The sequence below is a fragment of the Schistocerca gregaria genome, chromosome 1 (assembly GCF_023897955.1).
Source record: "Schistocerca gregaria isolate iqSchGreg1 chromosome 1, iqSchGreg1.2, whole genome shotgun sequence".
In the NCBI taxonomy this organism is placed as follows: Eukaryota; Metazoa; Arthropoda; class Insecta; order Orthoptera; family Acrididae; genus Schistocerca; species Schistocerca gregaria.
The window spans coordinates 829,532,195-829,550,064 of NC_064920.1; the positions used below are offsets into that span (position 1 = coordinate 829,532,195).

Genomic DNA, 17,870 nt, shown 5'->3' on the forward strand with positions numbered 1-17,870 from the left:
AAGCCTAATGTTATTATCCATATTGTCTACAAGATCATTAATATACAACATGAACAACAAGGTTTGCAGCACAATTTCTTGGGGCACATCTAAGTTATTTCTACATTTGATAATGACTCTCAATCTAAGATAAAGATAATGTGTTGCTTCCTTCCTACCAACAAATCATCAATCCATTCACAAATTTCACTTGAAACCCCATACGATCATACTTTTGACAATAAACATAGGTGTGGTGCTGAGCCAAATGCTTTTCAGAAATCAAGAAATACTGCATCTACCTGACTGTCTTCAACCAAAGCTTTCAGTATGTAACGTGAGTAAAATGCAAGTTGGGTTTCACAAGATCAATTTTTTTGGAATCCATACTGGCTAGCATTGAGGAGGTCATTCTGTTCGAGGTGCCTCATTATGTTTTAGCTCAGAATGTGTTATAAATTTCTACAACAAATCATTGTCAGGGATATTGGACGGTAATTTTGGAGACCACTTCTACTATCCTTCTTGTAGATGGGTGTGACCTGTGCTTTTTTCCAAGAACTGGACACAGTTTTAACTTAAAGACCTTTATAATACATTATAGTTAGAAGAGTTGCTTACTTAACTGCAAATTCTGTATAAAAACTTTAAGGGATTTCATCAGGTTCTGGAGCTTTGTTCAGTTTTAATGATTTCAGGTTATTTCTCAACTCCACTGATGCCAATACTGATTTTACTCATCTTTTCAGTAGTACAGGGACTGAATTGGGGCAATTCTCCTGGCTTTTCCTTCGTAAAGGAATGTTTGAAAATGGAGTTAAGCATTTCAACTGTTGCCATGCTACCTTCAATTTCAGTTGCTATCTTATTCATTAGGGACTGGGCACTGAATTTGGTGGTACTAACAGCCATTATATATGACCAGAATTACTTTGGGTTTTGTAAATGATCGTTTAGCAATATTCTGATGCAGTAATCATTGAAGGCATCATGCATTGCAGTCTTGACAGCCAAATGTGTTTCATTCAGTATCTCTCTATCTCTAGCCCTATGCTTTGTTTAACACTGTCTACGTATATAAACAACCGTATCATGCTCACTGATACCAGTTTCAATGTGGACATCTTCAAAGAGGTCAGATCTATTTGTTGCCATTAGATCCATAATATTTACTATGTGAGTAGGGTGCATAACTCTCTGTTCTAAGTAGTTTTCAGAGAAGGCATTTCGTAACGTTTCACAGGATATATTATCAAGCCCACGATGAAGAAAACTGTAATTTTGCCAATTAACTGTCACATGATTAAAGTCTCCACTGTGTGGGTGGGAAACTTATATGCAAGTGAAGTAAGGGTTTTCTCTAAAAGTTTTTGCTTACATCAGGAGATGAGTCTGCTGGGTAATAGAAGGATCCAATTATCATTTTATGCCTACCCCTGATACTGAATCTTGCCCAAACAATCTAACATCCATCTTCAATTACTTTCTTTGTAGATTTGAGTTTCTTGTCAGCTGCAACAAATATGTAACCTCCCTTTCCCATTTGCCTATCCTTTTGATGTACACTTAAGTTTTCATCAAAAATTGTTTGTTGTCAATTTCATGTTCCAACCAAATTTCTGTACCTAGTATTAGTGGGCTTCCCTGCTTTTTGTGAGCACTTCAAACTCTGGTACTTTGTTGTGCATTCTTCAGCAGTTTACCATTAGGATTTTTATACTCTCACCTATGGAAGGCATTTCTTTTGCTATTACACTGATACTTCTGGGTCCCTGCAGCTATCATTATCTGATTTGGATGGAGAGTTGCCTAATCTAGAAAACACTGGAGTGCACCCTACACACAGTCAGCCACCTGAGTAGCAGCCTCTGATGTGTAGTGCACATGAACTGAAGTTTTCTCTAAAGTTTTCACATACATCAGGAGATGATTCCGGTGGGTGGTAGAAGGATCCAATTATCATTTTATGCCTACCCGTGATACTGAATCTCGCCCAAACCCATCTTGCAAACCCGTTTAGGGAGACCCTACAGCTCTCAATCTGGTGGCAGAAGTCCAGGAAGTCGCAGCCTAGCTTGCCACAGGAACTTTCAAGTCCCTAGTTCAGACTTCAGAATCAAATGGGCCTGATCAGTTCTGGGGAAAATTCTGCAGAATTTGAGCTTCATTGAAACCTCTTACACAAGGCTGGTCTTCTCAACCTTCTCTGCCAGTAGCTGGAATAACCAAACTACGACATCAGAGTCAGAACACAGACATCATTTGTTCCAATTGTGCCAGAATCTGAAGCTGGTTTCACCCTGTTCCCTCAAGTGCTTCTGGAATAGCCTCTTCAACATGTTGATGAGTCTCCTGCATGCACCTGATGTCCTTTCCTGTTCCTTGCTGTCATTCCCCTAGGGGTACCATCATTCATTGTATATTTCAACTATCAACAATTAATAGACACTTTGACTATATCCCCCTCCTGAATTTTCAGTATTACCATAGGTCTCACTATAAGCCCTAAACCTAGATTTAATCATGCTGCTTTGGTGAAGGGTCTACTTTCCTTCACACATAATGTCAGCTGGAAATATTACTTTTGCAACCCAACCCCAAAACCATTCCAACAGAAAACATGACATTGGATCCTGCTGTGAATAGCTCCAACCATGATCCCAACTTGATACACAACCACTTCCTCAAAATCATTTCTTCCAAGCCTTCCAAGAATTACAAACATCCAGCATTGCTTCACAACCATTCCACAGATCTCTACAACATGACCCTGTCCTCTGGTAAACTTCAGGCTCATTGTTCCCTAAAAACTGATGACCCCATCATTATCCTCCCAGCAGACAAAGGACAACTGTGGTACTTGGCTGAGGGAAATACATAACAGAGGGTCTCCACCAGCTGTCTGATGCCTCTACATACAGATCTGCCATCAAGAACCCATGTCTGTGATACAAACTGACCTACAGTCCATCCTTAAAATGTCAAGTCCTCACAAGGACTAGCACCTCAATCCACAGAACTTCTTACCTCACCCAAACAACCCCCCATCCCTCCCCCACCTTTCACCTTCTTTCTAAAATCCACAAACCCAATTGCTGTGGCCATCTCATATTTGTTCGTTTCAAAGCATACACCATGTGTGTATTTGCCTTTGTTGATTAACACCTCCAATTTATAGTACAGAGACATCTCTCCTATATTAAAGACACTAACCATTTCTTAGATCATGTGAAATCTGTGTCCGTCTCATTCCCACCACATACCTTGCTTGTGGCCATTGATGAAATCTCCCTGTGTATCAACATCCTCCATGTACATGGTCTGTCTGCTACTGAATATTTCCTCAGTCCGCACCCACCAGATTCCAAATCTATGATTTCCTCCCTGCTCACACTAATCAACTTTGTACTTACTAATAGGGAACAGGATGGCTCCTTACTATGCCAGCCTTTTCATGGATCATTTGGAGGGGGGCTTTCGTGGGATCCATAAGCCGTCAGCACATGGTATGGTTTGATACATTGATGATGTCTTCACCTATGGACTCGTTGTGAGGGTGGCCTGTTAGAATTCTAGAAATCTCTAAATATATTCATCCAATTAAATTTCATTTGCTCCTATTCTGAATCCCAGGTCACTTTGGTTTATGTTCATGTCACCCTCACTGAAGGTCAACTACACATTTCTGTTCACATTAAACATATTAACAAACAACAGTATTTACATCATTTCCATGCCATAAATTTCCTCCCATACAGCTTTGATATTCAAAGCAAGCGTATTTCTTCACATGCAGACCCTTTACCAGAAAAAAACTTAGGAATACTCTTAGCACACAATATTATCCACATCTTGAATGTACTAATCAACTGCTTAATTTCTGTTAATTTCGTTGGTCTCAGCATTTCTTTTCAGTGACTATGTCTTTCTTCAATCTCTTTTCATTTTTTATATTTTTTTACTGATATGTTTATTTTTCTACCACCCCACCCCTTCACCCACACCCACCTATACCACATAAAATGCACTTAGCTTTCCACTCTTATTAATTTGTGTGCAATCTCTGTCTTGTGTTTTACCCTGTCTTCCATCTTTAAGCTCTGAAGTTTTAAAAAAATTTGTGCACTTCTCCATTTTGTCCCATCTGGTAAGTCTGCACTGACAGAGGTTTCTGGGTGAGCTTAACCAAATTCTCGCCATTTCCTAAACCTCACCAGTACTTTTTCTTCATCCCTATTCCTCCCCCTTCAACCCTTCTGCCAAAAGAAGGAGCCACTGGCTCTGGAAGCTTGCAAATTTCAGTACCTCTATATGTGTATTCTCCTGCTGCTGCTTGGTGAGTAGAACTTTTATTTATCCAATTACATTTTAACAAATAGAAAACACCTAAGTTGTTGAAAAAAGAAAATATCTACTAATTTGCAAATCATTCAGTGAAAATTATGACCTGGATAATCAACTCAAATACTTTCATGTTATTTATGGATACATGTGTCAATGTTGCCTTTTTATTGTGCTATTAATATTTGTTTCAGAGTGGTTGTGACAGGAAATACAAAGGGTCGTATCTCTTTTTATGACCAGCAACTGAAAATCCTTTACTGGTGCCACAAGTTCAATCTTGAATCCATAACAGGCATAAACTTTCATCTCCGCTCACGCTATCGCCATCTCAAAGACCAGTCTGTGTTTGATGTAGGTTAGTAATGAAATTATTTAATGATGATTACAGTTTTTGCTCATTAAATTTTTTTCACAATTACATGTGGAATCTAGAACTTACTATTTCATTTTTTCCCGTAGGGACATCGGAGCACTCACATGCCAGAATTTCAAAAGGAGATGATCTTGATGAACAAGTACTTTCTCGTGATGCAACCCTTCAAAAAAACCCATTCATTATTCGTGAATTTGTTGTTTGTATGTGTCTTCTATTTATAATGGTTTTTTCTTTCTTTTTTTTCCAAAAGTGCAGCTATCAGCTTAAATGAGTCATAAAATAAAAGTATTAATAATATCTGGAACAGGAAAGAAGTGTTTTCTTCAGATTCATATGTGTGCTTAAATCTGAAACTGTAGGTATTTTCTAATGCTCCTCCATTGCTGTAGATGTGGATAACAGGAAAAGGAACAATGCGAAGTTCCAAACAATAGTAAATGTGGAGAGAAAACAAGGAATAGTGTAAAAACGATAGGAACACAACGAGAAATAACATAAAGGACAGTTCATACTTAATGAAAGAAAATGAAGTAATGAGGCAAACATAGATCATTACAGAGCAAAAAATATGATGCAGTTAGTAAATAGAAAATTGAAAACTATAGAAAAGAAACCAAAAATGAAAAGATTAGCATGAACAGTACTTAGTTTCATTTGGAGATCCAAATGTATCTTAGTAACCCAGTTTCCACTTCTAGAATTTAGAATCATTGATATTAAGAGGGAAAAACCAAATATTAATTTTCTTTTTTTCCCCTTATTTTGTTATCTGTTCTTCCCTGCCTTATTTTTCTCATTAGTGTTAACACTTTTCCTGAAGCTTTCCCATATCCTTTTTGGAGACACTTTTATTTTGTTTGTATTTTCAACTTGGTATTTTGTTTGCATTTGTTTCCTGTCAATTTAGCTACTATCTTGAAGTGTATGTGAAGTGATACTAAGCTTTTAATTTTTTAATACTTTTATTCATTTATTACTCCATGTGATCCATTTGCAGTCTGAAGTTTGATGTGAATTGTTTCTCTTGCAATAACCATAATAGCACTGAATAAAAGGATGGCAGAGAGAAAACCAAAATACAAAATTCTTTTGTCCAAAGTTTTAGCTGAGGAAGTTGGTAACTTGCTTTCTCCTTACAGTCATAATACAAACAGTAAAATAGCAGACATCAAAACAAGTGACAATGGGACAGAAAACCTAATAAATTCATGGAACAGAGGAAAGCTGACTAGAACTGATGGGGTACTTACTCCTCTTCTAATGGCAGTCTACCTAGGTTGTTGGAAGAACAAAATATTTTGAGGTATTGGATTTTGAAAACAATGATGATGTGAAACTGAGCTGACTCTGTCCCCAGAAGACAACAGATACTATTTCCCAGCTACTAGCTTCTGTAAGGCTTTAATACGATTCCACATTGTCATTTAATGAGTAATAAATGAACGTGCAGAATATCAAATTAGCTTTGTGATTGGACTGAGGAGTTCCTGGTAGAAACGCTCTTTAAAAAAGGCTCCATAAAGGAATTAATCAAATAGTGTGGAAATCAGCAGATGTTATGTACATGTTCAGACAAACAAATGATTACAATTTTAAAAAAAACTGGATGATTTACTTGAGAGAAAGAGCTTCACTAATTGAGCAACACAGTAATGCATGAGATTACTTCTGGGCCTGATGCAAGCAGTTTTTTGGCTTGGCATTGATTGATAGAGTTGTTGGATGGCCTCCTGAGGAATATCATGCCAAATTCTGTCTAATTGGTATGTTAAATCATCAAACTCCCAATATGGGTGGAGGGTCCTGCACATAATACTCCAGATGCTCTCAGTTGGTGAGAGATGCGGTGACCTTGCTGGCGAAGGTAGGATTTGACAAGCAAGAAGATAAGCAGTAGAAATTCTCACAATGTATGAGCATGCATTATCTTAGTGAAATGTAAGCCCAGGATGGCTTGCCATAAGGGGCAACAAAACAGAACATAGAATATCATTGATATACCATTGTGCTGTAATGGTGCCGTGCACGAAAATCAAAGAAGTCTTGCTATGAAAAGAAATTATGCCCCATACCATCATTCCTGGTTGTCAATATGTATGTTGGTCAACAGTCAGGTTGGTATCCCACTGATGTTCAGTGTGTCCCCAGATACATCTTTGTTGACCATAGGGGCTAAGTTCAAAGTCAGACTCATCATTGAAGACAATTCTACTCCATCAATGAGATTCCTGGCTGAAGATGTGTCTGTAGACACCCTAGACAGATGGGGGTTATCAACTTGAATGTCACCTGCCATACAGTGTAATTTTTATTTGTCTTCTGATGTAGATCCTTGTATTTCATTCTTCACATGAAGGAACTTCAACTGTAAAAATAACTCTGGCCATGCAGCAGGGGAGTTTTATAAGACCATTACTGTTAACTGTATAGTTAGGTAGTTAGTTGCACAGAGTGATTTTTCCTGATTTTTTTCCACCATGAACAAACTCAAGGGATTGATTGATTAGAGGATATGGAACAAACAAAGTCTAATGAACGTATTTCCAAAAATGTGTGGTTTCCATGTAGTAGCCATTTATTCAATAGTACTTTGTAACAGAGGCTGTGATTTGATACGTGCTGTGCCATGCAGCCCCATTATGCATGGTTTCTTCCTACAGTGTGGTAGGAGCAAAGATTACAATAAACTTTCACATTTACTTAGCTTATCATGTTGAGATGGCTCCAGTTCTTCTTGTCTAGGAGTCATATCTTGAAGCTGAAAATCTAACATCAGGTCCTCATGGTTGGTTAGAACAAAATACATGTTGCAGAATTTTTTACATAAATATCTTTTCCACTGATTTTCTCACATTTTAGTATATCATACAGTATTTTGATTTTTCACATTAACAAAGCTGACATTACATTGCTGACACCTATTATACAGAAATATGTCCACCACATCAGAGGCAACCTTATGACCCTCTTACTCTGTGAAAATAACAATATTCCAAAAGATTAACAATTTTTCTTGACAAATTCCTACTAGTTTTCATTACATTACTAATTTCAATTATTATTTCATAAATGAATCCAGAAATAAACATAGTAAACAGTACAGGAATGTGTAATTAATAATAGAAATTTTAAATGTGCAAATAATTAATAATTTCAAATGCTTCTAAAAGAAAATAATTTTAAATTATATTTAAAACTAGTACTTATGGATTACAACATTGAAACTAAAATACTTTACAAAGTAATTCCTTTACATAAATTTTAGCTTGAAATATAACATACTGTATATGAATCATCCTCTCCGTTGTCAGGCACTTCATACAAAAGATCACTTTCAATTTCATCAAATGCTACATCCACACTGTCTTCTCAAGGTTTTATGAACTTTACAGGTATCTTAATATTACTCTGGTTACTCATGTTGTCAGATAAAGATTGAACACACTGAACAGATTCCATGTCACAACTAAAAGCACTGTTACAGGAGGAACAAAAAAACACATTAGTGTCAAAATTACACTTCCTGCTTAGAGCCTCTATCACTTCATTCCACCAATTGGTATTCAAATTCTGACTAATCACAGATAACTTATTCCAGAACACACCTTTACCTAAGTTATCATCAATCTCATCCCAAACAAGCTTCAAAGTGTGTGTTCACCTTTGTTCTGCAGGCTCACAGATACTTCATATTCACTGTTTGCATCATTACTTAGCTTGACATTAATGAAAAACTGTTCTGACTAGACTGGTATTCCATGACCCTCACTTAGAACATCACATATATATCTTACCTTACTTGTATTGTCAACATCATTTACAAATAACCTGATACTCAAAATCATATTCATCTAGAATTACCTCATCAATAACATTATTAACAACACAAGTCTCATCTCCATCAGAGTCACTTACCTCACCAGCATTCATTTGCTATAAGCCACCAGTCTCAGACATAACAACCTCAGTTACTTCACAACTCTCATTCACATCTACATAAAAAATTTCACCTAGTTCAGATCCAATAAGGTCATCACCTGATTCACATATATTAACAACACTGTTTTCCACCCAAGAGAAGAAATCATTAGTACATACTACTACAAAATTCTCACTACTCTCACATTCTGGTTAGTGGTTAGCACTTGCATCACCATAATTATCATAGTATCCCAGAACTTTTGATCAAAACATAAATGAGAAGTCTGATGATAATTCTGTTCAATTTCAGATACATGTGCCATATCATTAACACTGTTATTAATGTCTAATTGCAAGTGCAACTTTTGCTTCTATCCCTAATCATTTTCTTAACAAGCAAACAAATGAACTTCAAAAATAATTTGTACTTATCTTTCATTTATGACGTCCCTGGTTGTAGTTGTAATTTCCTCCTCATTTTCAGATCCAGTCCATCATTATTTGTAGTGAGTCGTCACTGTTGGTATACAAATCCTTTGATCTTCAGTTTTACTCCAAATTATCGAAAATTTATTCATACAAAAATTCCAAAAGACAATGAAATAAAACAATTTCTACAACAGACAAAACTTCATTATTAGTCAGTTAATCCTGGATAAGCATCTGCTTGTGAACCCCCCCCCCCCCCCCATATATTCTTCCATCTGTTGTCCACATTAAACAATGCCCAGTCCAAGTAATTAATAAGTAAAGTTTTTTATGAAGACTTGAGAGGAGCGAAGATTACAATAAACATTCACGTTTACTTAGCTTGTCATGTTGAGATGGCTCCAGTTCTTCTTGTCTAGGGTTCTGATTCTTGAAGCTGAAAATCTAACATCAGGTCTTCATGGTTGGTTTGAAATAAATAAATTGGAAGATTGTAAATACGTTATATAAAATTGCAACCAGTGACTGGTTGCAGTTTTATATAACTTATTTACATTCAATAAACAGTCACAGTTCTAAAATATCCATAATGGATGTGCAGAATTTAAATATTGTTGCAGAATTTTTTATGTAAATATATTTTACACTGATTTTCTCACCTTTTAATATGTCATATAGTATTTTGATTTTTCACATTTGTTGTTGTTGTTGTGATCTTCAGTCCTGAGACTGGTTTGATGCAGCTTTTCACGCTACTCTATCCTGTGCAAGCTTCTTCATCTCCCTGTACCTACTGCAACCTACATCCTTCTGAATCTGCTTAGTGTATTCATCTCTTGGTCTCTCTCTATGATTTTTACCCTCCACGCTGCCCTCCAATACTAAATTTGAGATCCCTTGATGCCTCAGAACATTTCCTACCAGCCGATCCCGTCTTCTAGTCAAGTTGTGCCACAAACTTCTCTTCTCCCCAATCCTATTCAGTACCTCCTCATTAGTTATGTGATCTACCCATCTAACCTTCAGCATTCTTTTGTAGCACCACATTTTGAAAGCTTCTATTCTCTTCTTGTCCAAACTAGTTGTCGTCCATGTTTCACTTCCATACATGGCTACACTCCATACATATACTTTCAGAAATGACTTCCTGACACTTAAATCTATACTCGATGTTAACAAATTTCTCTTCTTGAGAAATGCTTTCCTTGCCATTGCCAGTCTACATTTTATATCCTCTCTACTTTGACCATCATCAGTTATTTTGCTCCCCAAATAGCAAAACTCCTTTACTACTTTAAGTGTCTCATTTCCTAATCTAATTCCCTGAGCATCACCCGACTTAATTCGACTACATTCCATTATCCTCGTTTTGCTTTTGTTGATGTTTATCTTATACGCTCCTTTTAAGACACTGTCCATTCCGTTCAACTGCTCTTCCAAGTCCTTTGCCGTCTCTGACAGAATTACAATGTCATCGGCGAACCTCAAAGTTTTTACTTCGTCTCCATGAATTTTAATACCTACTCCAAATTTTTCTTTTGTTTCCTTTACTGCTTGCTCAATATACAGATTGGATAACATTGGGGAGAGGCTACAACCCTGTCTCACTCCTTTCCCAACCACTGCTTCCCTTTCATGCCCCTCAACTCTTATTACTGCCATCTGGTTTCTGTACAAATTATAAATAGCCTTTCGCTCCCTGTATTTTACCCCTGCCACCTTTAGAATTTGAAAGAGAGTATTCCAGTCAACATTGTCAAAAGCTTTCTCTAAGTCTACAAATGCTAGAAATGTAGGTTTTCCTTTTCTTAATCTAGCTTCTAAAATAAGTCGTAGGGTCAGTATTGCCTCACGTGGCCCCAGATTTCTATGGAATCCAAACTGATCTTCCCCAAGGTTGGCTTCTATCAGTTTTTCCATTTGTCTGTAAAGAATTCGCGTTAGTATTTTGCAGCTGTGACTTATTAAACTGATATTTCGGTAATTTTCACATCTGTCAACACCTGCTTTCTTTGGGATTGGAATTATTATATTCTTGTTGAAGTCTGAGGGAACTTTGCCTGTCTCATACATTTTGCTCACCAGATGGTACAGTTTTGTCAGGACTGGCTCCCCCAAGACTGCCACTAGTTCTAATGGAATGTTGTCTACTCCCGGGGTCTTGTTCCAACTCAGGTCTTTCAGTGCTCTGTCAAACTCTTCACGCAGTATCATATCTCCTATTTCATCTTCATCTACATCCTCTTCCATTTCCACAATATTGTCCGCAAGTACATTGCCCTTGTATAGACCCTCTATATACTCTTTCCACCTTTCTGCTTTCCCTTCTTTGCTTAGAACTGGGTTTCCATCTGAGCTCTTGATGTTCATACAAGTGGTTCTCTTTTCACCGAAGATCTCTCTAATTTTCCTGTAGGCAGTATCTATCTTACCCCTAGTGAGATAAGCCTCTACATTCTTACAATTGTCCTCTAGCCATCCCTGCTTAGCCATTTTGCACTTCCTGTTGATCTCATTTTTGAGACGTTTGTATTCCTTTTTGCCTGCTTCATTTACTGTGTTTTTATATTTTCTCCTTTCATTAATTAAATTCAATATTTCTTCTGTCAGCCAAGGATTTCTATTAGCCCTCGTCTTTTTACCTACTTGATACTCTGCTGCCTTCACTACTTCATCCCTCAAAGCTACCCATTCTTCTTCTACTGTATTTCCCCCCCCCCCCCCCCCCCCATTCCGAATTCCAGTCGCTCATAACTATCAAATTTTTGTCTCCCTTCACTGTCTGGATAATTTCTTTTATTTCATCATACATTTCTTCAATTTCTTCATCATCTGCATAGCTAGTTGGCATACAGGCATGTAGTACTGTCGTAGGCGTGGGCTTTGTGTCTATCTTGGCCACAACAATGCATTCTCTGTGCTGTTTGTAGTAGCTTACCCGCATTCCTATTGTTTTATTCATTATTAAACTTACTCCTGCAATACCCCTATTTGATTTTGTATTTATGACCCTGTATTCCCCTGACCAAAAGTCTTGTTCCTCCTGCCACAGAACTTCACAAATTCTCACCGTATCCAACTTTAACCTATCCATTTCCCTTTTTAAATTTTCTGACCTACCTGCCCGATTAAGGGATCTGACATTCCATGCTCCGATCCATAGAACGCCAGTTTTCTTTCTCCTGATAATGACATCCTCTTGAGTAGTCCCTGCTGGGAGATCCGAATGAGGGACTATTTTACCTCCGGAATATTTTACCCAAGAGGACGCCATCGTCATTTAATCATACAGTAAAGCTGCTTGCCCTCAGGAAAAATGACGGCTGTAGTTTCCCCTTGCTTTCAGCTGTTTACAGTACCACAACAGCAAGGCCATTTTGGTTAGTGTTACAAGGCCAGATCAGTCAATCATCCAGACTTGCCCCTGCAACTACTGAAAAGGCTGTTGCCCCTCTTCAGGAACCACACATTTGTCTGGCCTCTCAACAGATTCCCCTCCATTGTGGATGCACCTACAGTACAGCTATCTGTATCGCTGAGGCACGCAAGCCTCCCAACCAACGGCAAGGTCTATGGTTCATGGGGGGGGAGGGGGGTTTTCACATTTACAAAGCCAAAATTGCATTGTTCGCACCTATTATACAAAAATACTTCCGATCATGTCAGAAGCAAGCTTTCAACCCTCACACTCTGTGGAAATAGCTATATTCTAAAGGGTGTACAACTTTTCTTAACAAATAAATTCCTGCTTGTTTTTGTTATATTATTAATTTCTATTATTATTTCATAAATGAATCTAGAAATAAAGATAGTAAGCAGTACAGAATCGCATAATTAATAATAGAAATTTTAAGTGAATTTAAAATGATTGAAAATTTTAAAAAAAGAAAAAAAATTAATGTACGTTCCGAACTAGTACTTATCAAATATAATATCAAAACTAAAATATTTTATAAATTAATTCCTTTTCGTGAATTTTAGCTTGAAATATAACGTACTGTATATAAAATTGTATGAAAGTTTTCAGAATAGCAACTGCGATAAAATTGACATGTCCGAAATTTGAAAAATAATACTGGTATCAACAATTACTGTTGAGGAATAGTAATGCTCAAGGAGGCTTCCTGTTACACTCTCCACATTGCCATGTAATACAGGGTACAGAAAAAAAATAATTTTTTAAATTAATAATACCATGGTCAGTACACACCTTTTTAATATATTTATTATGTTATATATTACATTTTTAGAGCCGTATGAATGAAGCCTATAGTACAAATTCCTTTTACGAGCAATATGAACAAAGCCTATAATACAAATTCTTAGAATTTTGAGACTGATGTTATTTATTGCAGTGCACTTTGCAAGTCTTCTTTTGAAACTGTCAAAAACACAGTGCTCATTGTATGTGGTTTATTTACATATACCCTTGATTTACAGTATCCCCACCCCGAAAAATAAAAAAAAATAAAATAAAAAAAAACCTTGTATATCCCGAGAACATTGTAATTTTTGGCTCATATGAGTCACAAGTGTGAGAAATTAAGCACTCTTGGAATCTAGCCCTCAAAATGTCCATCAGAGTACTATCCGTGTAAGTAGTTACCTCATATTTCTGAAGCCACACCATGTTGTTATTCTTTTTTATTTTCTTCTTAGATCAGGTATGAGGAGATTTTCAAGTATTGACATGTAATGCACTGCAAGCACCATCACTGCTTGTTAACCATTCCTCCTTAAAACATCAAGGCTGTCTCAACGAGTATGGCCTTATTACACACTCCTTCATGATTCAGACCCACATTTGTCAATTTGTAATTATGGAAAGGACATTCATGAATGTCCGTATACTTTTTATCTGACCAACAGTGGAAGCTCTGATTGGCAACATAACCAGATAAATGGAGAAGTGGTGTGTTGGTCACCATGAGAACTAAGTTGTCAGTCATTGCATCAAGCATTTTTCCAGTATACATAACATATTTAGTGTAATCTTAATCATTTAGTTGCATTTTGTAAAGTTGAAAACAGCAGTTACAATGAAGTAATTGTCTTAAACTGTGATCAGAGAGAGGCATAACTGAAATATGTTTATAGGAGCTGAACAGCACTGGCAGGTCCATACAGTGTCTTTTATTTGGTGTTCTGACATAGTGGATGACCTACATGTGTTCACGTATGACATTAACATGCAATGAAAGAAGATATACAGTAGCCTGACACTGACTGGTTGCTTTATTTCTTCAGTTTCTTTCTGCCATTTATTTCTGCCATGCTGGCTAAACTATACAATATGAATAATAGGTAAAATAGTATAAAACGGCTTATATGTTTTAGATATTGAAGCATTACTTTAATGTTTCTTAATAACGTACATATTTTGTTTATATGACATTTTTGAATTTTCATTGAAATCAGTTTTTACTTTATTTCCTTAATTGTGCTCCATACTGTAACCAGATAATCATTTTTCCTTTCTTTCTTTTCCATGAAAGGCACAGAATCTGGCCAAGTTGGACTTGTAAATGTTATGAGGAATGCTTGTGAGTTTCTCCTTGATAGATCAGTAGGAGTCATATCATCCATGGCAGTGCATCCTGAGAAGTAAGTTACTGTATTTTGTTATGTTAATAGTGTATCGATTTCCCATCACCTGTATACCGCATCATCTCCTCCTCCTCTTTCTCAACTGCTCTATATTTCTCTCTCTCTCTCTCTCTCTCTCTTGCTTCCAAAGTTTAGAAGAGAATCAATGTCTCAGCTGACATTATTTTCATTTTTAGCATGTATATTACTTGGAATCATCATCTTCAAGGTGGAGATTATATTTTATTTAGTTTCTCCATAGCTCTAAATGATCAGTAACTTGCTTGATAGGTTCCTGGGAATTATGCTGGATAATATTGTAAAAACCGCTCAATATTTCAGCGAGACAAGTGCCCGCCATCTTCAGGTTCTACTGTCACGTTGCTGAGAAGCTCGCGAATTTATATGTCGGGTATCTAGAACAGCGCAGGTGTAATTTCTGAGAACCTATCAAGCAGATGCAGCACTGGGAAAGCCTCAAACAGCACATTCAGAAACTTGTTTTTTTTTTTTTTTTGCTTTTTCTGGAATATTTTTGAATATATGTTAAGCAAAGGTCAAATCTAATTAAAACCTCTTATGTAGTGGGCAACATCTGTATTTTTGTATTTTTATTTATGTTTTACATTGAATCATCACATTCCATGTCATAGTAATATGAAATTACCACAAAAAATTTTATTCACCACTCATAAGAGAGTACACTTTAGAGAGCTGAATTGGGTGAAAAACTGGTACTAGGCAGTCATGTAAACCTCCACCACTGACATAAGCCATGTCAGTGAAGTAATGTGTTGATGCCACTCAGTTGTATGGATCCAGTGCAGTAAAAGGGGTTGGTGTGAATTCATGGAAGAACAGTGGAAAGGGAGCTGTTGTGTTTGGATGTGCCCATTTTCATGCTATGAATGGGGTTGCCTGATTTGTTGGTGTGCCAGTGCCGACTGTCTAATGTGTCTACAAGGAACAGTGTACCATTCACAGCCAAATAACACAGCAAAAGAGCATGGTTGTAGAAGGAATCCAATTGGTAGGGACAATAGATAAGTGACATGCCTTTCCAATGTCAATTGTTGTCAGTGAACTCATGTTCATCTCAGCCAGTTTCTGAGTGAACATTGTGAAGGGATCTGTTCAGTGGGCATTTGAGTTCATATTTCCTACAAAATGCCATTGCTCTCACTGATACATCAACTGCATATTTTCAGTTTCCCAAATAACACAGAAACTGAACAGCAGCTGATAAGAGAAGCTTATAATATTCCAATAAGCCATATTTTGACTCTTTTTCAAATTATGCAAGGCCCAGATGACACTGACAGCTCAATGGGGCATCTAACACACAGCGTACAGAGAACATAGTTCAGGTTAGAGGTTGTTCTGCTATGTTTCATGGGTACTTTTTGTACCATGACTTGAGTCCATTCATACAGATTACTGTGATCATAAATCAAAATGTGTATTTCAATATTTTTGGTAACTTAGAGTTCTTCAACACTTTTGTGTTAATGTGATGTGGATAGCCCCATATTCAAAGGTGACAACAGCCACTTTCACAGGGCAAGAAGTTCCCATTCCTGGACTGATAAATGTTCAGTCTCCCTATTGCACCTCAGATGGTCCGCTAAATCACTCAATCTTAATCTCATAGATAATGTCTGAGATCAGCATCTCTGCAGTTTGACAGCTGTACAAGAATGTAATCAACAGTGACTGGCTTAAGCTGGGTATGGTATACCTGAAGGACATTGTTGACAATGTTCCTTGCAAACCTGAGGCCATTATCAAGGATAGATGTGGTATGACACAGTTTTGACTGTGAGTAACTAATTTTTTGTCTGAAGTGCTTATCATAGACATGATTCACTGAAAATGAAAATAAGGTATTCATTTTGTGAGATTAAACATGTCTCTTTTAGAGGAAGAAGGCTTTACAGGCAGAAAACATACAAGTTGGCAACAAGTTATAGCCAAAAATGTGTGCTAATATTGTGTTATAAGATGCATTCTAACACAATCTGAGTAATTGGGGGTTGGGGGGCAGGGGCACAGAGATGCTTACTACTTACCTACGTATTTCCATCTTCTATAAGTAGGCATTAATATTGTAAGTTTCAGCTCTTCACATATTTCTTGACATTATCAGACTGAAAAAAATGGGAAATAAATATGGTCTCTATAAAGCCTCCTTAGGCATGTCCATAACTATAAGAATGGCTGTTTCTCAGTCATTTAATAATAATGAACTCTGTTTTTATAGGGCAGATACTTCTGGATAGGTGTGAGGTTACATTATAATATTGTACACTCAGTACATGGAAAAGATCTATGACTGTGCAAAAAAATTAGGGTTAATTTTAATATATGTTGTGCTGTATTGCTGCTATGTCACAGTAGTGAGTGTGGAGACACTCATGTAGGAGTATTCACTGGATCTGGGCCACTGTTAAGAAAATATGTTGGATTTCATAAAACCATTCAAGATAGTTTAAAAAGATTATGTAGAACTAACTGGAGAATTGTTGCTTTTGGCAGTCATATGTTGATTTTCTGTCATGTGTTAGTGATCAATGCCACAAAGAGTTTCTGATCCCCAGCTTTTTATTGTTACTTGTACAAAATATGTCAACATAATTTAAATTTCATAGTAATGGAGCCATTGAGACATTGTTTTTATGCCCACAACATACATTCAGTGATACAGATACAAAGTCACAATAAAATGGCCATAACTGTTGACTCATTTAATATACATATAATTGAGTGTTCATTGTTTCTGACTGAAATTCAGTGGGTCTGGGTTTGATTCCTAGTACTGCCAAAGATTTTGCCTTAGGTGGGAGGACTGGAACTGGGTGCACACTACCTTGTGAGGCCAACTGGAGGGCTATTAGACTGATTAGTAGTGGTTCCAAGGTCAGGAAACCCAACAACAGCCTGGAGAATGGTATACTGATCACATGCTCCTCGACACTGCAATTGATGATGCCATTGGCAGAGGATCACATGGCAGTCGGTTGGGCCCAATTGACCTGCCTAGGGCCAGAATGTAGAACTTTATCTTTTTACCTACTATCTTGCAGAAGTAGGAAAAACACACACATTCACACTAGCACAGCGCATGTAAAAATGGCCACAATTCTCTCTGGATGTGTTCCCTTGATGTTGTTGTGTGTTAGAATGATAGGTGTGTAAAGCTGGAAAACATAAAAATGAAATTATCGAGTTGCTGCAC

General features: G+C 37.0%; 1 protein-coding gene across 1 annotated transcript in view; it reads left to right on the plus strand.

The window, feature by feature from the left end:
- The window catches only part of LOC126271938 (cilia- and flagella-associated protein 251-like), a 681,069-nt gene that overhangs the window by 268,624 nt on the left and 394,575 nt on the right, over positions 1 to 17,870 (plus strand). The window contains exons 9-11 of the mRNA XM_049974362.1: positions 4,515 to 4,678; positions 4,783 to 4,899; positions 14,545 to 14,653. Of these exons, the coding sequence (XP_049830319.1) occupies positions 4,515 to 4,678; positions 4,783 to 4,899; positions 14,545 to 14,653 (390 nt within the window). The remainder of the gene's footprint in view (positions 1 to 4,514; positions 4,679 to 4,782; positions 4,900 to 14,544; positions 14,654 to 17,870) is intronic.